At 41.7% G+C, this 26526-nt stretch overlaps 2 protein-coding genes across 3 annotated transcripts in view; both read right to left on the bottom strand.

Moving 5' to 3' along the window:
- Window positions 1–26526, bottom strand: part of RASGRF2 (Ras protein specific guanine nucleotide releasing factor 2) — a 275229-nt gene that overhangs the window by 109668 nt on the left and 139035 nt on the right. The window lies entirely within an intron of this gene.
- Window positions 2072–26526, bottom strand: CKMT2 (creatine kinase, mitochondrial 2). Of its 2 annotated transcripts, none has more exons than XM_057421388.1 (11): window positions 26454–26526; window positions 20149–20218; window positions 17108–17280; window positions 15659–15857; window positions 14590–14685; window positions 13656–13877; window positions 11285–11370; window positions 8684–8807; window positions 6599–6733; window positions 6118–6243; window positions 2072–2301 (listed from the first exon to the last, which is right to left on the bottom strand). In XM_057421388.1, exons 3-11 carry the CDS (start codon window positions 17257–17259, stop codon window positions 2182–2184), a joined length of 1260 nt encoding a protein of 419 aa, XP_057277371.1. In that variant the 5' UTR covers window positions 17260–17280; window positions 20149–20218; window positions 26454–26526; the 3' UTR covers window positions 2072–2181. The 2 variants fall into 2 exon arrangements, with proteins under 2 accessions (XP_057277371.1, XP_057277372.1); XM_057421389.1 differs by lacking the exon at window positions 26454–26526 and adding an exon at window positions 24482–24505.

The following is a 26526-nucleotide window of genomic DNA, read 5'->3' as shown; positions in this document are numbered from 1 at the left end:
TGTGTAAGGCAGCTCAGTATGGGCATACTGCTGACTTGTGTTCAACCTGCTGTCCACCAGGGCCTTGAGTCCTTGCAAAGCTGCTTTCCACCCAGTTGTCCCTCAGCTTGTGCTGTTTTATGGTGTTGCTGTATCCCAGCTGCAGAACTTTGCCTCTGTTGAATTTCATGAAATTTCTGTCAGCCCTTTCAACAGTCAGACACCCTCTGAAAAGCAGCCTTGCTCTCCAGTGTACCAGCTGCTCCCTTTCATTTAGTACCAGCAGTAGAGTGGCTGACCGTGCAAGGCACCTCATCATTCAGGGTGTTATTAAAGGTATTAAAAAAGTATCAACATGTCCAATATCAGCCCCTCAGGAATGCTATTAATACAGGGCGAGCTGGATTTTGTCCCACTGCCTATCAGCAGTTTGCAAGTTATCAGGACAAAAGCAAGTAGAGGCTATAATCTGAGCACAGTTGGCCCACGGTTGAATTTTGTGTTGATCTGAGTGTTTTGGAGAGTTAATGGTGAAGGCTTTCCAGTTTTACTTGTTTGCCTTCTATGTGAAATCAGCAGAAGTCGCTTTTCCTTCCCCCAGAATTACTATTATTAGTGACCGTTTAGAAAGCTAGCAGCAAAATAGTTAGGGAACGTATCCAGCAGAGATGAGGGAGAAGCAGCAATCATATGGAAGCTCCAACCTACTTTATACACAGCAGCTCTCCTAGGTGGGAAACGAGCACACCATGCTGCTATTTCCAAGATCTGCTAATTCACCATCTAGCCCTCAATTAGCTTCCAGTTATGACATTTAAAGTCTGTAACTGATCATGGCCTAATTATCCAGTCACATCTTTTCAATATGACTCACTAAAAATCCTTCTCCAGAGGCTTTGCACTGTGAGGTTTCTGATGAAGGATGCTTTGTTAGAGGAGTCCCTACCACAGAAGAATCAAGCCAGGACTAACATGCAGTTGTGGGAAGCTATGGCTGCCCCATCCCTGGCAGTGTTCAAGACCATGTTGGATGGAGCTTGGAGCAACCTGGAAGGTGTCCATGCCCATGGTGGGGGGTTGGAACTGGATGAGCTTTAAGGTCCCTTCCAACCCAAAGCATTCTATGGTACACCCCACTCAACAGCAACAGCTCACATTCATCAAAGCATGTTTTGAATTCCACTCCCCCACCCCGAGAACTGATGTTTTGAATGAAGTTACTGTGAAATACTGAATGTGTTTCAGTATGAAAACAGGAAGCAAATGATGGGACTGTTAACATCTGCTGGTTTTGCTTTACACCATCAACATAATGTTGAGTACAGAGATCTTACTCAGATTGGCAGTACCTCCTAAGGCACTTTGATATGTAATGGTTAGCTGAGGCTAGTCTCCATTACCTGGAACCTAAAGGCGGCAGGAAGAGATTGGGACAGGCCAAGCAAAACACATTTATGTTAGATGCAGGCTATCAGCAAACATATCTGCCCACTGATTTTTGGGGCAGCTTTCTACAGCCCAAGGCCACAGGCCAGATATTATGCCAGAGGGAGAAAGCTGAGAAGCGACCTGGTGAATTCTCCAGAAGTGAAAAAAATCTGAGGGTTTGGGATTCTGTGTGCAGAGTACTCCTAGATAGAGAAAGACAGCTCCTGTGCAGAGACATGATTTAGCTCTTGATGACAGGTCAAGCTGTGGACTTCAGAGACTGAAGGCATGTATAGCTGCCTGCTCCAGTTAACTGCTGAACTCACCATGGTGTCCAATGGCTGCTGAAAAAGCAATGAGCACCTTACAAAATCTGGCCCTCAGGCTGGCAGACCTCAGCTTTCTGGACAATCATGGGAAAGGAGCGTGTCTGTGAGTGACATAGGGTGCTCATAGGAGACTTTGAATGTATGACCATAGGTACAAGTGCAGGACAGAGATTTTTGCTTTTTGTATTACTGAGGTAGTACTTTTCTTATCACCAACCAGGAAAGAAAGGAAAGCAGTCCCCACAAAAAAAGGTAGTTGTGTTGAGTGCATCCTAGTAAAGCTGCAAAAGGGCTAGGTTTGTCCAGTGCAGCCAGGCATTTAAGGAGACATCAGGTATCAGGTAGTGTTTTATTACACAAGTTTTTTATACAGAGACATACAGCGATGCCTTTGTGTCAGAATGGCAGCTGTATTTACCATCAGTTGCCACCATGAACAGCAAGATCACTTCCTGCCAAACTGGGGCAGCGGTGGTGGCACTTTGATGTCTTGACCTCTTTCCAGTTTCTTCTCGCAGTCAACTAGAAAATTGACCCCATCAATGACAATCTGGACTAACTCCACCTACAAAAAAGAAGAAGAAAATAGTGGTAATAGAAGCTTTAGCTAATGCTGTTAATAGGGGAAGGGAAAATTGGATTTACTGCAACAACAGCAGGCAAAGCTGTTAAGTAAGGAGGGTCACAGCAGAGAAATCACACCCAGTGGCAGAGGGAATATGGGTTAAGCTGGTCCAGTGGAAAACCGCAGTAATTCCCTTCTCCTATTTGTCTTGAGTTTGGACCACCAGCAACAAATATTTCCAAATAGGTGCTCAATATCACCAAGCAGTTCTTGCAAATGCCCTTGCTACGTGTTCCCAGTTCCCAAGGTTGTCTTACCCCTGTGCTTGCAGGAGCATTTGTGTGAGCAGAGTCAGACAGAAGCTGACTGGGATGGTGGTGCTAGGAGAGGATGACGGGTTCATTGCCTTCATCCACACTGGACCTGAATACTGCTGGAGGCACAGGGTAGGTGTCCTTCACATGGCTGGCACTGGGAGGATGGCAGGACTACCTGATTTGCCACAGCCATTTAGACTGCCTGAGAAAGTTTGTCAAGCCAGAATCTTGTACTTCTTCACACAATATGTTCCCCTGGAGATGACCATGAACCCTACTGTGATGGTTAGTCACCTGTGAGGAAAGATACCCTACCCATTGTGCCAAGCTGGCTTTGCTGGGACACTTTGGACAATGCACATCTCTGAAGCAGACACACTTATCCTAAACTCATGCTGGCTCTACACCATCCATCACTCCTTTGTTTTCAGCTCTTGATTTACGCTGGCAGGGGTGGGATTAGCTGCAGGCCCGGAGCAGTACCAAAATTTGCAGTTCTCTATGGCAGGGGGTAGTGGTGACTTGTAAAATTCCTCAAAATTGCTAGAGAACACAAAGTGCTTTGTCCTCAACAAACTTCAGCAGTGACATGGGAGGCCCTGTGGTATTGTTAGCCAGCAAGCTAGCGCACTGTCTTTTCTTTATCTTCATGGAATGGTTCATTAGCAACCTTTAATGACTGGCTTGTTAAAACTTAGTACGAAGACCAAATCCTATTGTCTCTTTATTGTGACAGTCTTTGATTTTCAAGGGACTTGGTTTTTACTACAAAGCATTTCAGTGGCTTAGCAGTTTATTTTATTGTCTTTTACAGACCAGCTGTGTTGGGAAATCAGAGGTCTGAACTTGCAGCCTCCAGGAGAAAAGGGATTTCATATTAAGTTTGCATTGACCAGTAACTGAAACAAAGCAAAAATACAAATAATTCATCTTGCACTTTTGGGATCATAATTCAGTTCTGCAAACACATTTACCACATAATGGAATTTATTCTATACTGAAAAAAAAAAGTATTTTAAAACATCTCCATCCACTTGAGTTTGTCTTCTCTTATTTAGATTTCAGAACCTTCAAGGTGGGGATTGTATCTTATCTATTGGCTTAATCTCTTGACTCATTGCAGTACAAGGCATCACTGACTTCTGTGGAAGTCTTCACGTAAGCAAAAATTTGTAGGCTTAGCCCATCTGTCAGTAGAACTCATATTAAGTAACTGTACTGTGTAATCATTTTGTATTATTAAGAATTATTTTAGTCTAAAGCACACATTATGATATTTCAGGTATTAATAATTATTTTTTTTTCAAATACTGGTTTTGCAAATAATATAGCTCAATAGTTTTTCTCTCTTATTTATTTTGGTCTAGATCCAAAGGAACATAGCTGCCTACATCAAACTCCAAAATGATGAATATCCAAGCGCCTGCCCAAATGCCCCTTGGCTGCAAAGACGTTCAAGGGCATTTCCAAATAAAAAGACCTGACTTGTGGAAAACAGTGGTGGAAAACCCACGGTGAGTGAGGAAGGGAAGCCACTTGCTATTTGGATCTAGTTGTTATCCAGGTGCATTATCCTATGGTTGTGTTATGAAAACCTACCAAGAATCAGGCTGAACTCCAGATTGGGCTGGAACGCCACAACCAAACTGCATCTGTATGTAAGCTGCCAGAGCCTCTCAGTGCTGTGCTGCTCTGGGTTAAACATACTTTGACAGCATGCTTTCCTTTGCAATCATATTTTAACTTGCACAAATCCCCCAGGGTAATTAACAATTTGCTGCTGGGCAAGCAGGCAGCCCTTCAAATCCTGACATGTACAAGCAGGGTTAGCATCTGAGCCCCAGTCATGTACTGCATTGTTGGTGGAGAAAAAGGGTCCTCAGAAGACCTCAGTCCCACCAGGGCCTGCCCAGTTGACCATTGTTGAGATGTTACAGCACAAACCTGGGGTGTAAAAGATGTGTTTGACAGAAGCTTTGACCCTCTGTTTCCCATCTACTAGCAGAGTGCTCAAATCACTGAACTTACAGGGTCTTGCAAGGTGAATTTTTGCCTCCGTTGTTCTTGACATGGCCAGGGGTGAGCACAGCCCTGATCTTGGTGAGGGAAAGGAATCTGTAGCACTGCTAGAGGACTAACAGCCTGTGCCCCAGAGTAAGAGTTTGCCTCAGGCGGAGTTAGTGGGAGGAGGCTGCAACTCTGACAGGGCTGTTTCTGCCCTCTCCTTCAGCAGATTTGCTCTTATAAGCTGTTCTGCTTTATGAAATACTTAAATATGAAACTGGAATGAGGTCTGGGACTCGAGTCTTCCCGGAGAGCAGCACCACCACAAGGCCGTAAGGTCATTTCCACTCTTAGGCACAACAAATATTCATTCAGACTGAGACAGCTTCAAAACAAATGTCTGACATGAATCTCAGCCTACAGCCCAACAGGGAGGGCTCAGCTCACAATTAAATATTTGCCCTGATTTAAACCCAGGTCTTCTGTATCCTTTGCTCAGCAGCACACAGGACACGTGAAGATGACACCAACTCCTCCTCAATTATTCTGAAAGGACTGGCCTTTGTCCTGCAGTCTAACTGTGAAGAAAGTGCATGGATGAGTACTAAAAGGAAGACAACATGTTAAACCAGTCTTGCTTTCAGTGTCTGATTCCTCAGGTAGGTTAGGACTTGACTCCTGCTTGTTTCCCCAACACCTTGCAGCAGGTAGGGCAGGTCCCACGCAATGTGCAGTAGCTAGCTCAGTGCTCACTGTCAGCTTACAAACATGTCTCATGTCCAGTATAGCAGAGATCACCAGACTCTGATCTTGTAGCCAGCAGTCCCAGCAGGCAGGCATCCCTATGAACTTGTGCTGTGTTGCTGAGAAACATTATCCTGAGGTTTGGCTTTGGTCTGCTACCAAAGCCAAACCTTTCTAATACCTGTGTGCTCTCAATGGAGATACTCATCACATAGAATCATAAAATAGTTGAGTTGGAAGGGACCTTCAAAGGTCACCTAGTCCAACCCCCCCTGCAATGAGCAGGGACATCTTCAACTAGATCAGGTTGCCCAGAACCACATCCAGCCTGGCCTTGAATGTCTGCAGGGGTGATGCATCCACCACCTCTCTGGGCAACCCATGCCTGTGTTTTACCACCCTCACTGTGCAAAATGTCTTCCTCATGTCTAACCTGAATAGAAAATCATAGAGTAGTTTGGGTTGGAAAGGACCTTCAAAGGTCATCTAGTCCAACCCAACATGATGCAAGCAAGATGTATTTGTGGGACTTGCTCAGGGTTGTTCTTTTTATATTGCCATAACAAGAATATTTGTCAAACATTTTATGCATGTTAGTTTTTCTTTTGAGGTAGCATTTCGATTGGACCAGATTCATTAGGAGTAAAAACTGCCATGGATGGCTCCACTGAGGTCAGCAGAGGGAAACTGACTTCTATCAGTACAGATCAGAGCTAAAAAGCAAGGGGGGAAAAAAAAAGGAAGAGATTACCTCCGAGCGACCCATGCGGTCCAGGTTGGAGATATCGTATACATCTGCTACAGCTGCTGTGTCCACACCACCAGTGCCACGTTTTTGCAGACGCAAGTTCTCCAGGATTTTTGGAAACCGAGGATCCTGTCAGAAAACAGTTTTGAGCTTAATGCCTTTCACCCTGTGTATTGTGCCAAATCGTTGCAATACTGTTACCCACGGTGTAGTAGCATCTCCAGAAAGACACTCAGAGATGGATAGTTTTCTCAGTCCTTAGATTAAAGCCTGTGTTGGCAGTTGTCTGCTGAGTAGATTAACTTCCATAACAAATACAATAATTTGCAGGATCAAAGTGTGCTCAATTAGTGGTGCATTGTCCCTGGGACCTTGTTACACATCATGTTAACATGCAGTCACTCTAAGTTGGCATTTTAAGTTTGTTTCTTTATAAATCAGAAGAGCTGATTTATATCACTGGCCTTTTAAATGACTTACATACCTTGCTTAGCCTGGGTAGCTTAACATGGACTCCAGCGCGTAAACCAGTTCCCAGGTTGGAAGGACAGGTCAGAACATACCCAAGACGCTCATTCCACATGAACTCCCAGCCCCGTTCTTTAATTAATCTTTCCACCTATGACAGAATGAAAAAAGAAAGCACAAAGAAAAGGTCAGCATACAAATGTCTTATTTTAAGATCTCTGCTTGTAGCGGGTATTCTTTTCACCATATATCTTTGTTGATGGTGAACTTCACTAACACCAGTGGAGATGTGTGAACTTACACCCAAGTACATCTGTTTTGGATGTGATGCAAATGTTTGCACTCATCAGGTGCCAAGATTCCCAGTGCATATTGCAAGGATTTCTTCATTGTTTTCTCACAACCATTAGCTTGGAGACTCTGACACTTTAGCACAAAGATCCCTATCACATTGGTTTGCAATAGCCCTAGCCTGTGAAGCCATATCTTCACATAAGTATTAGGGCTTTTGCCATGTGCTTCTAACCTTGGTATTTTTGGAGCAATGTGGCAACACACAAGCCCAAAGGTCTTAAATGCTACAAAGCAAACAAAAGCAGCTGAATCTGAGTTTCATGTGATTTTCAGTATGATTCTGTGATTCTTTTGAGGGGACACTTGACTTCTAAATGCCTAGTTGTAACAGCCAGTGCACCTTGTAAGGCTCCAGCTGCGCTGCCTGAATTGCAGAAGGCAAGGGCGGGGACTGAGAGTGCGAAGAACCAGATTTGAGAACAAAGGTGCACAAGTCCATGGGACCTGACGAGGTACATCATCATCCTGAAGAACATCCTGGGGTATTACCAGCAGTTTGCGCTTGAGTCCAGAACCCCACCATGTGCTGGGCTGCATCTCCCAGATCGTGAGCAGCAGGTCGAGGGAGGGGATTCTGCCCCTCTACTGCACTCTGGGGAGACCCCCCTGCAGTCCTGTGTCCAGCTCTGGGGCAACAATACAAGACGGACATGGAGCTGTTGGAGCAAGTCCAGAGGAGGCCACGGAGATGCTGTGAGGGCTGTAGCCAGTCTGATCTGGAGACAGGCTGAGAGAGCTGGGCTTGTTCAGCCTGGAGAAGAGAAGGCTCCAGGGAGACCTTACAGCAGCTGCCAGTGCCTAAAGGGGCTACAAGAAACCTGGAGAGGGGCTTTTGACAAGGACCTGTAGGGACAGGCCAAGGGGAAGGGCTTTAACCTGACAGAGAGGAGATTGAGATGAGAACCCAGGCAGAAGTTCTTCCCTGTGAGGATGGTGAGGCCCTGGCACAGGTTGACCACAGAAGTTGTGGTTGTGGAAGGTGTCTGTGCCCATGCAGGGAAGATGAGCTTTAAAGGTCCTTCCAACCTTAACCATTCTATGATACTCTCTGTGGGACATGGTAATGTCTTATTTCTTTGTTAAATAAACTTTTTCTGTGCCAGAGGAGTACTGGGGCTGCACTGGGCCCAGAGCCAACATGAATCATACCTGGACTGTCTAGACAAAACTGAACCCACACACCATCTCATGAAGGCTCTTTTTTCTTTGTGAATAGCTAGATCAGAATACAGTTCTAGAGTCCTCGGTATCGTATTTTAGTATTTTAATCACAAACCCCTGTATCTCCCTAAAAGTGGCACTGAGCCAAAGGGTCCTAAGCCCCAAGTTCTCAGCAGCATCCAGTTTCCCACGTCAGAGAAGAGAATGAGGAGGCTGGGTCAAATAAAGTCTCCATTCAATCAAATCAAGCAATCCAAATAAAATGTGTGATTTATGGATTTCCACAGCCTACGGGCACAAAATCACACACAAAAAAAGGTGATATTCATTAGCCAGTCTGTGCTTAAGATTTGAATGAAAAAGCTACAAAGCCATTTTATTTATTTTTCCTTACAACTCAGATTTCATGCTAGCATGAATTCCCATATTTCCTTCTTTATCTGCATTATTGCGGGTTGCTGTGTAGACTGGTGTTACTTCATTTTGTTGCTCCCAGAGACATTAGTTCAGTATGAACCCTATTAAGTACTGCTGACAAGAGCTCAACAATAAGCAAACAGGAATAATAAATTAATTGAGACATTACCTCCTTTAAGCCACGGCAAAACCTTTCAAACACCCGTTTCATGTTGCCACCCTTCTCCATGGAGATCACCCTGGTATGGTCCTCTTCATTAATCCAGATGAGAAATGTCTTGTCATTGTTATGCCTGATTGGGGTTGGGGGAGGGAAACGGTGTCTTTAAAAAGACAGGCCCTGAAAAATAGTTCTCAGTATCCTTAGTTTTATCACAGTCTGTTGGGGCCTGTGGAGAGGTTAAGCGTGGCAAAATAATGTTCTGCAGTTAGGCATCTGAGCTGCTTTCCCAGTTGGGTCCCCTATGCCAGTGAGGGGCATTACATGTGTTTTTGAGCACAGCAAGAAGGGCAGTTTTTTGGATCACAACATGCTGCTGTGGTGCTGAGTGAGGAAAAATGTGTTGTTCTCTATCGCAAGCGCAGTTGGGGTGCAGCAAAGGGAGAAGCCAGGCTTTGCATCCTCTGTCACTAGGGATAGTTTTTATTGTTCTCAGAAAGCTGTACAGCCAGGACACAAACTTAACACTAACATGCTGCTGGGAGCCAAGCAATATGTCCTTACTTAATTTTATTTTTCCCTAAATCAAATCTCAGTGCCCTCTCTATTGCTTGGTAGCAGTGGATTGCCACATCAGTCAGGTTACGTGTCTGAGAACAGCAGCTGCACGTTGCTTGCAGACAGCACATTAGTGATGCTGGCTTGTCAGTCAAGATCAAAATGCCTGAAGATATTCACTCTTGCTCCAAATAGATCAGCTGTGGTTAGGTTTATTAAGTGCTGGGTCAAACCTGAGGTCAGTTGTGCTGGCTTTTCCTCTACTTTCTCTGTATACATTCAGCCTTTCTGCTGCACATAGAAGGTGATTGATGGCATCAGACTCATTCGTGCAAACGGTGGAATATTATGAGGTTTGAAACACATGAAATTTGGAAGATCAAGTTCACCCATAGCCTGACTTTGAGCTCATACTTGGAGTTTGCCAATGCAATACTGAGGAGGTGTAAACATCCTGTGCCCTGACATTATGGTCACCCAAGGTCCTGTTACCCTGTCTTCAGTCACGTACGAATGTTCAGGGGAGGGTTTTCCAAATAGTCTGAGGTTAGCCTGACCCAGCTCCCTTCTTTGATTGATTGTGCAACTCTCCCCATTGCTTTAAGGAACGTGGAGGGAGGCCATGCTGAGCACATTTAAACTGTGCCATGAACACCACTGAGGTCAGTGGGAATAGTCCTGCAGTCAGTAAAAAGGACAGAGTCACAGTCAGTATAAGCAAAATAATGTACTGTTTTTGACAACAATTTTTTTTGCAAGAGAAAGGCGGGTTTTCTAAATCTTGCTTACTGAAATACTTTGCAATCATGCCAGGTTTTTTCCTATCTGCCTGATATTTCACATGTAAAACAAGGCAAAACCTAGACCTGTTTTATTCAGGAGATCCCTGGGCAGGAACTGCATTGGTACTGCTGGTTTTTTGTTCATAAAGACAGTGAATGAGATGCCTCAGCTTTATCCTTTTTCTCAGATTTAGGTGGGGATCAGGGAACTAAGCTGAAGCTTTTTGAAATAAAAAAATCCTCACAGATTTCCAGCAGGTTGTCAGGTTTCATGGGTGATCAGCTTTTACAGCCCCTGCTCCCCAGAAGAAATCATGTTTAGCTCATCATGGTAATACTGCCTGTACTTCTGAACATGAGTCAGTATTGTCAGACACTGCTTGGAGAACAGTTGGGGTTTTTTTCTACATGAAGTCCTGTCCTTTCTGAAAGTCTTGCCTGCGTATGGCAGGGGGATATGCTACATGATTCCTTAGAATCCTTTTTAGCCTTATTTTTACAATTAAAGCACTGGTAATGCCTAGAAGTATGTTAGGGTAGACACAGATGCTATGCACCGCACAGCTGCTCCATCCTCTGCTCTAATCTCAGAGCTATTATCCTTTTATTTCCACAGAAAATAATGTATTTGGGCACAAAATGCCTCAAGGGTGCTGTGAAAGTAGAAGCAGACCTAGAACAAAATAGGAAATTTAACTTCTGTATCTCCCTTTTGTCCAGTTATTTTGGAAAGAAAGGGTTACTTTCAGCTCTGGGAATTAAAAGAACACTTTGTGGGGGGTAGGAATTTGCTATTCAGTGTCCTGCAGCTGAATGGCTGGTGGTTCCTAGGTGACAGTGTGGCTACAATCTGGTGTTAGAGCTGCTTTTGCTGAGGTTAGGGTTAGGGTGAAAGTGACTCATGAGCTCTTTCCCAAATAAAATTTTTATTTAAAAATAGAAAAAAATGAACTAAAAACCCAAAGAAGGAGCCACACCTATGAAGCTGTGTCCTATTCATGATATTAGTGATGGCTTTTTGCATATAAAGGTTTTACCCATTCTGTTGTTCACTATGGATTTTGCTTGATTGCTTGCTTGGGCTTTGGTTTGGGCTTTTGGTTGTTTTTTTTTTTTTTTTTTCCAAAATTAAGCGAGAAAACTTTTTAAAAAGCAAACTGAACGTTCTGTGAGTATAGGGACAGAGTGGCTGCAAGGTTAGGACAAGTAAGGAGATTTGTAACACAGTCTTTAAAACACGACACAAGCTTCTGCACATCACACAACATACCAGATTCCTCTGGCATCTGGCCAGTCACGTGCCATCCCAGCACATGTTAGCAAAGGGGACACTGGCTTATCAAAGAGAAAGTGATCCTGGACACCAAAATGGGGACAAAGAGAAAGAGAGAGAGAGAGAGAGAAAACAAAACAAAATTCAAGTTCATTCAAGGAAGCAGTATAACATTTTCTAATACAATTTAAGTGAGGGCAGTCAATGTACAAGTAAATCACATAGTACGGCTTGTGAATCTGATTCCTTCTTCTGAAAACTGAAAGTGCTTTACCCAGTGATTTTGTTGCATCTTGCAGATTCTCACTGACATTCGTAATATGACCATGTGTTGCCAAAAACATTTTTCAAATGGGGAGAGGAATGGGAGGTTAGGACCTCATACCACATACACACACTAAAAGGTACCCTGTAGGGACCTGACTGCTACCAGCAGAGATGTTTTCTGCAAACAGACATATTTCAGGATAGGAGAAGGCAATGAGTTGCTAAAGGTTGGGGGAATTAAAAAAAAGAAAATTAAAAATGCTAGTTCTGAAAAGATATTTCTCCAGCAGAGAGATTTAGCAATTTATTCTGAGCATGAAGTCAAAGTAGAAATTAAGTCAGTGCTAAGCTTGACCTTTTGGAATAACAGACTTGTTCTGTTCCATAACAGAGGTGCTATTTCTAATTTAATAAATGTAGCATTTGCTGTGACATTGCCTTGCCACATTCCAGGTAATTTAGATTCTTATCTTTTAACCAGGCAGTTTTTTTTCCCAAAGCCAATAAATATTTGATTTTCTTGCATGTGCTCAAAAATCATTAGTTCTTAATTCCTCAAATACTGCCATATCAAATGTTATATGGGGCTTTTGATTTGTTTTTTAAATCTAGAGTTTAATTGAGAATAGTGAGGCAAGCTATCCAGAACAAACATGACATGGTAGACAAGTTGATATGCTTTACTTTTTTTTTTCCTGTTAGAGGAGAATTTTTGGTTTTTATCTTTTAATACCCTGTGATTGACTGGATGCAGCCAGACAGTTTTTGTTTGAAAGAAAACTTCCTCTTTTTGCAAGAAAACATCTGAGCACTATTACTTTCCCTTTAATGTGTGTGGTTCAAATCTGCAAAGTACGAAATACCTTTTATGCTGAATGCCATTCAGCTAGCACTGATTTGTTATTACCAAGATCAAATGGTGCTTATTAAAGGCTGGCAGAAAACATGACACCATAGAGGTTCAAGGTCCTAAAGTACTTGAAGAGGTAAGCAATGGTATGAGTTGAAGACAGAATCTGAGGTTACAACTTTCAATGCCCTGACTTCTATACATTTGCATTGACATAAAAACAAAAAAAAAACAAGATAAAATTCTGAATCAGTGAAACCTATTCCACTTCCCAACGGACTTAACCTTAAATCATGAGGGAATTATATTCTCCATGCTCCTGTTTCAGCCTCTGCTTTCTGAGGAGCTCTCTCATGCTGAAAAAGGCAATAAAATAAAACCTACAATAGGCCATCAACATCTTGTCAATAAACATATTACCAAGGACATTCAATTAAAAAAGTTACTGACCTTACATAAATTCTTAATTCCTGGTTAATCCAGACTGTGACACCTAGTTCCAACGTTATAAATAGTTATGTTACTTCATCAGCTCCCTTTTGGTTGATGTTATGGACTAATGTGCCATGAATATAGCTAACAGGGTACAGCCATTCCTTTGGATATTTAAAATGCACATTCAAGGTTTGTTTGATATGTCACATGCTGTGACAAAATCCATGATGAAAATCCTTGTCTTTCCATCTGTGTGACAATGAAAACTCTCGTTATGGGCCTGATCCTTCAAGTCCTGAAATACAGTTACAGGACTGGGAAAAGGTCACCTGGGTGCATTTGGCTACAGCCATTTTGGGGAACTTAGTGTAGTTTTGACAGACAGAAATTACAGCCAAAGCCCCCCACCCCAGCAGTCTAGAATACAGATAATAAGTAATGTTTATCTCAGTGTAATATTTTTAGTTAGGATGGTTATTAATACAGAAAATATCAATCTTTCCTCAAGGAAATGACCAAGATAAAGTCCTGAATTTACATCATTGGTGGCAGCAGCCATGTGTGTTTGATTTGACACAGATCTTCCTATCTAGAATATAAGTCTACATTTCAGACCTGTACAGCTAGGTACTTAACCAAAATATAGACCCTGAATGATTTGTTATTGCATTAAAAATATTGACAGGCCATTAACTACTGAGTTAATACTGTGATTATCCTCCTTACCCACACAGGAAAGCATGTGCCCCAAAGAAGATGAAGGTTAAGATAAGTGAGAGTAAATGAAGGTGGTGTCAGCATTGGAGCTGTACTTACATCAATAAGCTGCTGCTGGTCCCTCTCAGACATGCTGGTCAAGCTATAGTACTTGCCACAGAGGTCTCCTTTCAGCCCAGCGAGTGCGGTGACCACAACGTTCTCCACCTCTCTCCGCTCTGCCCTGGTGCAGGCAGGAGGAAGGCTGAGCCCCCGAATGCTGCGGCCAGTCCGCACCCGTGATGAGAGGACATAGCGCTCATCGAATTGACCGTGGGTGATCTGGAGGAAGAATGAATAATTTGTTCACACCCATCCCCTCATCTTGTAGTTCACCATTAAAAACCAGAAGGGCATCTTTCTGCCCAAGCATGATGAGCTCTCTGTGAGATGACAAACACTCAGAATACCAGGAGCCCCTAAGAGTTTTGACACCAGGAGGTTTCTTTAGGAAAAACATGTTTCTTTGACAGAATGAATGTGACAGAGTAACCAGCAATGGTCCAAAACTATGAAGGAATTTTCGTGGCTTTGGAAATACGGATATGGGCAGTGGCAGGGGGCCACTGAAAGAGGAAAGAACAAAAAGGTGCTAAAACGTGGTGTAGTTGAACTGTGAAGGAAACGCTAAGCAGCAAGCAAGGTGTTAAGGTTTTATCATGTTTATGTGGGCATATTGGAGTAAATTCCTATTTTTATTCCAAGTCTTAAGACACATGGTTATTTCCCAGCTTATGCACAGACCCAGTGCTAAGGGAGACTGTGGCCCAAGTGCTTAGTAAAGACTGTAGGGACTGAACCACCTGCTAGGAGCAAGGTAGAGATGCAGCTGTCTTGCTGATAGGGCCATGAGTGGCATCCCTCTTCTCTTAACCCTATACTTAGTGCCTTTGGAGTTGGATCAGGAAAAAGAAAGGTACTGTTGTATACAATATCATCACTGTAAGAAACAGTCCCGATCCTTTACTGTCTCACTGTTTTATTTCAATCCTACCTTGGATGCATCCAGGTCTGTGTGATGCTTCATAGTCCGTGGATCGTAGCCGTTGTGCCTTGCTTTAATGACAGGGTCAAAAATCTCAGCAAACACCTGTGAAGTCAAGACAACCTATAGAGAGTCTGCAGCTTCATAGAAATGCTTCAGAGCACCAGCTCTAAGCCACAGGAGAAGTCCTCTGGCACAGGCTTCTGGGTGACAGACATACAGGGGGCTTTGCAAATGCAGATGGGGTAAATATAAAAGGAGGGGTGCTTGACTTCACAACAGAAATTGCATTACAAGCCTACTCTAGTTGCTAGAGAGGTACTGGATGTAATGGCAATCAGATTAGGTTTCAGAATATATTACCAGCCAGAACACACACTCAAGAGTCCCCCAGCACCCTGTATCTTGGTTTTAGATCCTGCAGGAATAGTCTATATCTTCAGTGCCATGGGGTGTTAAACCCTCATTAGAGCCACTTGGCTCAACACTGATCACAACCACACCTTCCTGCAGATGAGGAGTGGTGGCAATGACACATCTAGTTGAGTATAGCTGAACCACAGGACTTGGTAGTCCAGAATGCCAGATGTCCCAGTCCATCCTCAGCAGCCCAAGCATAAAATGTTTAGTTGTAGGAAGCTGTGGCTGCCCCATCCCTGGCAGTGTTCAAGTCCAGGTTGGATGGGGCTTGGAGCAACCTGGTCTAGTGGAAGGTGTCTCTGCTGGTGACAGACAGTTTGAACTGGATGGGCTTTAAGGTCCCTTCCATTCTAGGATTCTATTAATGAGGTCAGGTGCTGGAGGCAGGTAGCAGCTGCTCTCAAGCAGGTACCCTTCATTAACTTCAGTTGCAGCAGAGAGAGCACCAGTAGTAATACCTCATGTCCATGCATTTCCTAGTGTAAGGAAGAGTAGGGAAATCACCATCTTTAGGCATGTGGCCTGTCCCTTATTTAATCTCTGCGACAGAATTTACCTCAGGAATCCATACCCTACTGTGAATCTGTCTTCATCTAATGAGCTATTGTGAAAGATACCAACCTGAACCAAATACAACACTGTAGTGGAAACATCTTACCTCATAGGATTCTTCGTCACCTGCGACCATGCCCACAGTTTTAATGAAAGGGTGGCCAGGATTGTCCACACCAGTTTGGATGCACTGGTCTAGGGTGTAGCCATTGGGAGTCATCTTGTCCCTGAGCCGAGAGTAAATTGCCGGCGTGAGGCATTCAGCCATGCAGTTGTTATGTTTGCGGAGATCGGGGTAGTCTGCACTGAAGAGAAGAAGCCCAAGCAGTTAATGTGACACTTTGAAGAGTAATCCTTGCTAGTTGAAGAATTTATTGAAGGGGTCATGAGAAACAGAATACACAGCATGGTTTAAAAGTATAATTAGGTCTTGGTTTATATATTGTATTGAATTTTAGGAAGGGAGAAAGATTCCGGTCACTGAAAGTACCCCATGTCACACACTGGTGAGCCACCACACCAACAGGCAGTTGCAGCTTTCTGCTATGCAGAGCCATCAGGAAAATGTATCCCACTGGGCTCTGAGAGTATACTAAGCCCCATTAAATCTCTGCTGAGAGAAATAAGAAATAAAGAAAATTTATTCAGAAATAAAAGAGCTCCAACATGGTTTTGTTCAAGGGGAAAAGGTAATTAAGTGTAGCTGAAAACATTCTGTCTAATTCAGAGCCTAAGTGCTTGTTCTTCTACAGTATCTGGTTTTGCTTTAATGACATTACTGTTTACAGAAAGATGCATGGTGTACTAAGCCAGGGAAAATAAAGATGTTATGCTTTAGCAAGGCATATTTTCAAGTGAGTCAGACCACATTTACTGTGTGTTGGTAATTATTTGCTTTATGCACAACCCCATTATTTCTTTAGGAATGTATTTTAACTAGGATGGTATTCTGAATACTGAATAGTATTCACAGCCTCTCTCAGAGCCTGGTCTGTATTGTTTTTCACAAGTATGCCAGCAAAGTCAGCCTACAGAGATGGTCTGTAATTAGTTTGTAATCATCATTTGTAAGAGAATGAGGAGTATTTCAAGTGCAGCAGTTATATGGGAGATGTTCTTACTACTTGTATAATGAAAATACTTTCACATTTTCTTAATGTACAATCAGCCAGTCCAAAAGACTGAGATGCAATGTGTCTTGACAGCTGATGAGATGAAATAAGGGTTAATCTAGTGCTCTGCTTAAAATCTGAAATATTTCTTAGGCTTGTTATTGTTTTTCAGTGGCTTTTTTGAGTGTTGATAGTATCCCAAACCTCTGCTTTCTGGCCTTGAAGGCCATTGTTGGTGCTGCCTAAAATCACGGTTATTAATAAAGGGTGCTGTTTTTCACATAGCCCATGTGCTGTCACACAGCCCATGGACAGGCAAACAGACTCTGTGGCCACATGAGAACCCTGCAGGGATCCTTTGATAGGGATCTTCTTCCTCCAAAGAGTTAAATGTTGCTCCTAACCCAGTTAACAGGGCACTGACCGCCTAGTCAGCTCTTTACCTTGGCGGGAAGAGTTTCCGTTTCTCCTGAACAGCAGCCTTCACATTTTGCTGGTTAAGGAGGTACCCGGTGGTTAGCACCCCTGTGCCTGCAGCTGCAAAGAGTGCAGTGGTTGCACGGCCAGCCAAGAGACGACAGAAGGTGCCAGCCATTCCCCTTGGAGGTTACAAAGTCTGGAAGAGAAGAGGGCCAATGTCAACCCATAAGTCACTGTGGAGGGAAAATGACCAGTAAACCCCCACTTTAGATGGTAGCTCTGTAAGAGAAGAAGTTTCTTTTTATTGTCAGTTTGTGCTTATATATAGTTATAAATGGTTATAAAATGGTTAGTATTTGCATGTTTTATTCCTATACACGTATTTTTTTTCTATTTAATTCTACTGGGATTAGGTCTTGAGTTCAGATCTCTAAGTCTGCCAGACAAAATGACATGTTCTGTGAAAGTCACAGAAAGAAGACTTTCTGTGAAAAGTCTTCTGAATAAGGCAATGCACATTTTTTCTTACAAGAATCAGAATTTGGCTAGTATTGCCTGTGACTGTGGGTTCCTCAGGAAGATATAACTCCTGCTTGAATAAAGGACACAAATTCTAATTTGTATCATTGACAGAAGCTTATTCTTCAACCTGCACTCTGGTAAATCATCTTTGGGAAGTGGTCATGGTAGGTTTACAGGAAAATATTTTCCTCAGGATATGCAGTTTTAGTGGCTTTTTCAAAATTTTAAAGCATCTTTAAAAACATAATTGTTTATGCAACCTCTTCACCATTATTTTAGAGAGTAAATTAAACACCTGAAAGTGTTTGGTTTTATTTACAGTGAACAAAGTCTTCTGATTTCCAATTATTTTCATGTAGATCTGGGTTAGTTAGCCCCAAACCCTGTATTTCTTTGCTTTTTCTGTGCCTGTCTAAAGACAAATGCAATGTTGAATCTGTATCTCCTCACTTGGTAGAAAGAAATTCTCACATCCTTGCACAGTTTTCTCTTGCAAAGCAATATCTTCTTTGTAATTTGGTCACATATATGAGATGAGAAACAGATGTGTTCCAAGTTTGAGAGTCATTTATTTTCTGTCGTGTGTCTTGTTTAAACAATTTTATACCTGAATTTTGTTATTTTGTTATTCTGTCTCCTTTGTGCCTTTGAAATGCAATATACATTTACCTCACTTTCCTTCCAGAGAAAGGTGCTGACTGATTGACAGTCAGTATTTTTAACTATTTTTAACTAATGGGTCTATTCTCCCTAGCACTATAGTATAATGAAGTACATGCTGTCACTGTGCTGGGACAGGAGGCAGATCATCAGCCATAGCCTTTTCTTATCTCTCGGCATGGCTTCGTTCCATCTATGGATTTGTCTAGGTGAGAGTTGCAGGATAGGCTTTCAGGACAGCAACAGGATTTTCCCTCCAAAAATGCAGTGAGAGAATGTTTGACTGTAAATTGAAATCAAATACGAGGTTTGTGATGGAGGTTTTTGTTCTGCTTTTATTTTTTGTGTTTGTATTTGGCAGATACTTTTTTTGTGCCATTTCACAGTATAGCATACCCATCCTACACTCTGGAAATACTTGCTTATGACTAATCTGCCCAGAATTATTATTGTTATACCCAAGTGTCTGAGAAACAATACATGTATTTTCACACCAGTTCTGTGTATTTATAGTTCTATTTCACAGATGCCATCTTTACTGCAAGTAATTGGCTGGCAGTTAAAATCCTGTCCTGAAAGCTAGAAGCTCTGTCAAAATCCCCTTGCAGACAACGACATTATGACTTAAACAACCCCATGTATTCATCAGCATCTCCACCAGCTTGGATTTCTCGGGAGCTTCTGAATCCTGTGTCATTTTAAGAGACAAATCTGGTCTGTATCTGATTAACTTAGAGGAATTGTGTACAGTATGTATTTAGAAGTGTGAGGCACAACAGTATAATTATAATGCTTCAGAAATAACTGCACAGCAGGGTGCCTGTTGACTGCAGCCTAGCAGGTAAGGGTAACAGCGTCAGACAGGTCATGATATTTACCCTATCACATATCTGCTTTCAAGGCTGCACTCTGTTGTTTGCTGTTTTCTCATAACCTCCATTCCCTGCACTAATGTGATGTGATGGGAAAGTCCCATCCTTTCTAACAGCAGCTATCAATTGACCAGGTGCTCTGTAGGAGCTGAGAAGTTCACAGGAGCTCTGCAAAGGTGAGGAATGATAGAAGCTGCTCTCTCTGATTTCTTTGAGAGACAAACTGCTTGATGAGGCTGTTAAAAGCTAAAGGTTGTTTAGCTGCAGGTTCAATGCTTCTTCTACCCTTCTCTTTGTCTTTGCAACAGCTATTGGATAAGAGCTGCTGAACAGACCAAACCTTCTGCAGAATGTTGTTTTTGCTGTAGGTAGACTGGCATCCTTGACTTTCAGGCTGAACTACGCTGTGAACCTGAGGTGTAGGGTTGTAACAGAAAACAAAGGCTGTGAACAGAAAAGAGAAATAAACTACCTGGAAAAAGAAATGGATGAACGTGGGGGAAAAGGAACTAGTTTGAAAATGCAAAGAGACTTCCCTGGTAATTTGGTGAAGGCTTTATGACGTGGCTGATCAAGGAAATGCAGGGACATTGTACCTTACTTCTACTGAACAAGTATGAGTGCATCGTCCTTGCTCTTACTTGTGCCTGTCTTTGACTGGATGTGCAATGCCTAATCCCTAAAGCAGACCCTCTCAGCAAGGGCAGTTTCATTGTTCCCTCCTCTCTTGCCCAGGCAGCTTTAGCAGTTTTCTCACCCTTTCAGGGTCTGATCCACTAAATGGGTCTGTACCTTTAGGACAGAATGACTGACTTTTGGACACCTGAACAGAGGCAGATTTTGTGCTCATAAAATCGTTTTCCTTTTTGATTTTTAGTGAAGTCTCATAACACATACATTTTTTCTTGTTGGCAGCATTATCTTCCATTGAGCCTTATCCCCCAGGACATTCTTGCATTGTTTAATCACAGAAAACGTTTCCCTTTACCCTGAGGTAGGCTCTACTTTACCTGGCAGATGTTTCTCTGACAGTTCTTAAAAGCCTCCAACGCTGGAGATGCTGCAGCGTAGGATAGCTACCTAATTAAAAAAAAAAAAAAAAAAAAAAAAAATCAGAGTAAGACAGGCTTTTTTTTTTGTGTTTTTTTTTTTCTTTCCATTTTCCCTTAAAAAACCCCTAATGACTAACTACACATTTCTTCTTACAGTTGAAGCCCAACATGCCTTATTCTAATATTTTCTTCCCCAGACTTTGCAGTTCTTTATGCAGGAGTTCAGTTTCTGTCTTCATCGGCTAAGTGCCTCAGCTTTTTAAACCAAATCACTTCTGCAGAAAAGGTGACTCTGCTGAGAAGGTGAGAGATGCATCAATCACATCATCATAGAATAATAGAATGTTTGGGTTGGAAAGGACCTTAAGATCATCTAATTCCAACCCCCCCTGCCCTGTAGGAACCTGGAGATAACAGCTGACCTGATCTACTCCTTAGGTGGGACCTTCTGACTGCAGTATGACATTGCCATCGCATGAACATCATTTGTGACTAACAAATGCAAAGGGCCCAGGTGAACATACAAGTTAGAATTTCCTATGAGAACATCATCTGAACTGCATTGGAAAAGTGACTGTAATCCTTGTGTAATTCTTAATTTAATAAAAACTTCTTTGCCACAAGGGTGGGCTGCAGCTCTGAATATAAATGCATACAACGCTGCAGCACAAACCTGAGTCCATGTTATACATTATACAATCTAAATAGCACAAATAGACTTGCTCAAAAACCCAAGTTCAAGAAATAAAGTTTTTACATAGTGAGAGTACATAATGAATAAGACATTTTATCTGTCAGGAAACAACACTGTTTTGGCTTGGTTTTACTTTCATTTCCCTCTAAAATTAGCTTGATTTCTAAGAAATGCACTGCTTCAAAACAGACATTTCAAAAAGATTCATTTTGAAAGAGTCTGAACAGAATCATCTCAAACTAAAAAAAATTCTCAACAGAACTATTTGTCAAATCTGACCTCAGATCATTAACAGGTTCAGCTGTTTGGGGTTTTTCCTCACAGAAAATGCCAGCCTGGCTTAACAATAAGTTTGCACCTCTGTGGATACAGAGAAAAAGAATTATCCCAGCCAAAGGTGTTGTTAAAGGCATAAGGTATTTCTAAGAACTCTTTGCCAGAAATACCATGCTGTGATTCAGGTTTCATGACAGACTACCATTAGGCCTCCACTGCAAAGATTTCACTTTCATCAGAGAAATTTAACCATTGCGCAGCCGAAAAAATTGAAAGTGCACGTTTTTCTTTTGCAGTTTCCTGAGGGTCTTCCCTTGTGCTCATGATGGTAGAAAATCAATTTTCCTGTAGATGCCTATAGTGATACCATAGTGCAGCTTGGAAGGGGAAAGAATTTTTCAAGATCAGAAGAACTTGTGTGATAACAGCTGATAACAGCTTTAACTGTGTGCTTGCCAGCACTGATCAGGTGTGCTGGAAGGAAACCACCTGCATTAGGAAAGTATCTGTCTGGCATTCAAAATTATCTAAAGATACTAGAGTCTCTAGTAGATAGAGACTGGAGTAGATAGAGGATTTCCAAGGGTTGATTAACCTGAATTAAAAGCAAAAAAAAATGCAAAACCCAACATTCTTATCTTTTTTTCTGGCCTGCATTTATTTGTCTTCAGTTTGAATCACTGGCCTTTGTTATTACTTTTATCCGTTTGTTGTATAAATTTCTACCCATTATTTTTTTCACGTGTAGCTAGTTAATAACTAGCTTTTTTAAATATCCCTCCATCATTTTTTTTATCATGTTTTCAAATTTATTAATCATTCTTTGGTTCTACCCAGAACTCTTTCCATTTTTTTTTATCCTCAGCATCTTCCTGATACCAGAACAGTCCTTTTGTTGCAGTGATGGTCATACCAAGTCCCTGGCATGGAAGCAGCAGAGCATCTCTCTAGCTTATGGATTCAAAGATCGTATCATCCCCTTGGGACCACAGCAGTTCAGTAGAGTGACTAGAATGAATAGTCATTGCCTGCCAAGAGCCAGCATCACCTCCTTGCCTGAACCATGGGTAGGGAGTGATAGCTGCAGTCTTCAGGATGGACTGGGCAGCATCCTAATCAGAGCAGAACTATTTCTGATGCAGACATAGATACACTTCTGAGTAAGATTATGTGATACAGGGTTGTCTGCAATAGCAGGGACCTGATTAACTTAAGTCTCTACCCGTATCATAAATTATTATTTTTTTTTTACTATTACTTTAACTTTCTTTTTAAGATGGAATGCTTCCTAATAGTTTTCTACTTTGTTGTGGGATTCTGAATGACTGCTAAAATATTCTTGAAATGGTTCCCAATTATTTCTGTTTAAATTTTTTTTTCTGTTCTAGGTGGTTTATTAACTGCACCAACCTTGGGAAATTTTCAAGTTCTTTCAATGCACCACAAGCTAGATATGAATTTGAATTGTATTCTTGTAACATGCAGGACAGAATTAACTGCGTCTAAGTCTGCACTGATTTTTATCTCTGTGAACATCTCTTCTTCAGTTATCCAAACAAGGTATAATTTCTATGGTATTGGACAGAACACTTTAAAAAAAAAAAAAAAATAAACCTTAATAATTTTACTGTATAGATTTTAACAAGATTGCCAGGATTCAGGGCATGAGACCTCAAGCATGTTTCACTCAGATAATATTCTGATAGTAATAAGACTGTTTTTCCAAATATCATTGAACAAGCACATTATGAGTCAGAGAGTTTCTTCATTACAAATTTGGTGATGTAATTTGATTTCAGCATTGTCTAAGAAATATTCAGAGATGTGATCTATCTATGAAGCTGGAGCGCCATATATATTCTGTATGGAGACCAGCAGAAGACGAGATATCAGGAGACATGGAAATCCAAAGAGAATAAATGAGAGCTGGTGTTTTGCAGTGGGAAAATATAAATTAGAGCACAAGCTCAAGTCCAAAGGCTAGGACATCACCAGCCTTGTTGCAGCCTGATGGAAAGACGAGCAAGCAGGGAATATCAGGGAGAGAAGAGCATGAGCTTCTCAGATGCCTTAGCAGATGGCAGAAACACAAAAAATGCACCTCATGAGCACTGTGGTGACAGCCTGTGCTGTAACTGGGAGGGTGCAGCTACTTCTGCACATGGCATCAATGTCAGATTTGGCTCACCATCTCTTTCATGTGAGTGCCAGGGTTACTGGCTCTCATACAGTGGTCCTAGTCAAGTAATTTATCTCCTGCTTTTCCTTATGACAGTCAGGGGTGATCTGCTCTACTGTCACATAGCACTTCCAACACATCTGTCTTCCTCTCCTTTGCAGATAGCATGGTGTTCAGCACTGCTATGCAATGAGATATGCTTTAACTGATGAGGGTGGAGAATAACACATACATGTCTCAGCTGGTACCCAGCGTCAGGTGGATTTTCTACAGGTAAAGTGGCAGGGGAACATTTTGTTTTTGTTCTTAGTAGTTAAGTGTTCTACATGACCCTTTGAAGGCTCCTGGTATTTGAAGATAACAGCTTTACGAAGTGCTTGCACAACTTGCCTTGCAAATTTTCCGTTTATTACGTCATTCTGCTCATACTTTGGATAGTGGCTTTGCCTCATGATAACTAGTTAGAAGTCTTTGATATGCCTCCAGGATTGCGCATGCCTTTGGCCCAAGACCAGGACGGAGAGCATGCACAGCTCAGTAACTCTAAGAGTGGCAAGAAGTCCTTTAAAGTTTTGTTTCGAAGGTCGTTTGTACTTGTATTATCACTTTGAGAACACATAAATAGTGTGGTACAGGAGAAAAGAGACACAAAGCAATTGGCTCAGGGACAGTTGATGTGTATCCTCCATGGGCCCGGTTCCCTCCTGCTGTTTCCTAGTGAACAGTTTTGATGAATTGCTTGTGAGTTAATCTTGTGGATCAGTGTCTGCAGTGGTTAATGATGAGGGGGTTAAATGCAGCAGTGACTTAAGCTAACAGCTACTAAGCTGTAAAGTGTCTGAAAAAACAAGGTTTCTTCACTCCCATTCTCTCATCACATCACCACCATAAAAGGTAAATAAAATCAGTGTCAAATTGGTGTTGCCTTTTCCAAACCAGTATTCCCATGTGCTGTGATGACTTATGGCCAGAGAATCAGCAAAACGTGTCTGAAAGGTCATGATCTTAGAGGTCGTAGCCTTTCTCTCTCTGCTTTCCTCCAAGACATGCTCAGCTACCTGTAACCAGGCTTCAGGACATTAATATCCTGCCAAGAGTTTATTTTGGGTTTAAAACTCTTTCAGCATATATATATCACTTACCATGCATAGAAGGTAGAGACAAAAGCCAGGGAGTTTTAACATAAGTTATTACTGCAAATCTGGTTCTGGCTGAGAAACAGCCCAAAGGATTGTAAGTATCATTTAATGTTGAGGGGCTGTTTGTAACTCCAGTATGAAAAAAAAATGGAGAATGCCTATTTCAGGGCCTTAAAACAGCTTTCCCTCTTCTTCATGATGCACCTAGACTAAAGGCTCTGCTAAAGGTGAAGGTATTCTCCACAAGAAATATGCCTTTTGTACATCAAAAGGGTGAGGGTTGGTCCTTCATCAACATTAAAGAGATCCTTTTTTTCAAATCAACAGCTTAAGAAAACTGGCATAGCAAAACTTCTCTTGCTACTCTGCACATAGGTGAAGCTGCTGCCTCCCTCTCTGGGAACTTCAGAGGCATCAGATTCAGAAATACACAATCTGCCTCTTCACCCTTTAAGGAACTTGTGAACTTTACTGCTACATTTATTATTTAGAAAATAATTCTTTGCTATTAATTCTTTACTCACTTAAACTTCTTTTAAAGAGGAAGTTGTCAGCTCTGTTTTTCTCTTGACGTATTTGAACACAGGTATTGGTCATCCTGTATTTCTCGCTAGGGAGCACATGATTTTAGCGGAGATGGGGAGGAAGATACAAGGGTTACAGTGACATTTCCTGAAATAGAACTAGATTAAATATTTGAACCATGTCATGGGTGGTATTAATTGCCACACCATGTGATTCTGAGTGACATTTTAGAGGACTGGCAGAGTCATAGCTAAAGTTCACGCAGGCTTATAATCACAGAAAATGTATATGCACTCTTAAACTGTTAAGCTGTTTAGCTAATGGTATCACAGCTGTGAGCTGAACTTTCAGATGGTGGAGGAGGAAGGAGGCTGGTCTTCTATATTTGAGAAGTAATTCCTTTAAGTCATCCTTAGCTTGAGCTAAAGCTTGCAGATGCCAGTGGAAAGTTTTCTGTGGCCATCTATGGAGGTTGCTGGCACCTTAGAAACATCTGCAATAAATGTCACAAGTGACTACATGCATGAAAGACCATTTTTAGATACTCAGAAAACATTTTATAGTTTATTGAATCACTCTCCAGGTTCAAAGGATAAGATATAAAAAAAGAACTAAATATCATAAGGCAGTATTGGTGGGGTGTTTTTCAGTTTCCCATAGCTCACTCTGAGCAAGGCTCAAACTTTTTTTGACTAGTCTGGGTTTAAGGTACTGTCTCCAGAGTGCAGAAACAATGTGAGTGCAGACATTCTAATTGTGCCTTAATTACAGCATGGAACATCTATACAAAAAATCAACCACACTTCCATTTCTTTCTCCTTGTAATGTCAGAGGTCAGTGAATAGTTATTAAAATGTAATAATTAAAAAAACCACACAAACCAAACAATGAATCTATGAATAGATGCATGAATAGAAAAGACATGACAAAGACTGACTGTTCATAGGTGAAACAGCTATCCCTTAGTAACTACCCCTTAGTAACAACATAATTTTTGGTTTCTATCAGCTGAAAGTTTGGCCAGTCAGACCCAACCTGGTGAGACTCAGATGCCCAAATTCCCATATTGAAGCCCAACCAAATGTGCAGGGAATGCTTGTTGTTCCAAGTCAATCTAACACTATTTTACAGCGTCAACCCCTCACCTCCACAGTGCAGAGCGCCACAACCAAAATCACAAAAAGCTTGTTGAGAAATTTTCTCATAACTGTTACACATCTGCAAAGAGACTTATTTTTTCTTCATTTGAACTGTTAGTTAAGGGTCAGTATTTGAAGCAGCTGCACAATGGGCTGAGACATTTTTTCCTGCACCAAGTACTTATGCAAATCAATAAATTATAATCACATTACACCACGTTCTGTGGTGCTTTGAGTTCAGTTTTAATAACCCTTGTATTTGAAATGTTACTGTTTGGGGCTGGAAAAGCAATATAGGTAGTTAAACTGACCTTGAAGCTGAAGGTAGACGTCCTCCTGCCTGCAGTGAGCCCAGTGTAAAAAGGAGTAACAAGTTTGTGTACT

Source organism: Pezoporus wallicus, unplaced genomic scaffold (genome assembly GCF_028554395.1).
Source record: "Pezoporus wallicus isolate ANWC-B61680 ecotype Strahan unplaced genomic scaffold, APGP_CSIRO_Pwel_v1 contig_2595, whole genome shotgun sequence".
NCBI lineage: Eukaryota > Metazoa > Chordata > Aves > Psittaciformes > Psittacidae > Pezoporus > Pezoporus wallicus.
This window is presented reverse-complemented; position numbering and strand designations above follow the sequence as displayed.

Bases quoted from the DNA above. Each gene is read 5' to 3' on its own strand.
- CKMT2 (XM_057421388.1), bottom strand. From the start codon at position 17,259: ATGGCTGGCACCTTCTGTCGTCTCTTGGCTGGCCGTGCAACCACTGCA. The intron at 14,686-15,658 runs GTAAGATGTTTC...TTGACTTCACAG, and splicing joins GTGACGAAGAATCCTATGAG to GTGTTTGCTGAGATTTTTGA. The intron at 6,244-6,598 runs GTATGTAAGTCA...GTTTTCTGACAG, and splicing joins AGCTACCCAGGCTAAGCAAG to GATCCTCGGTTTCCAAAAAT.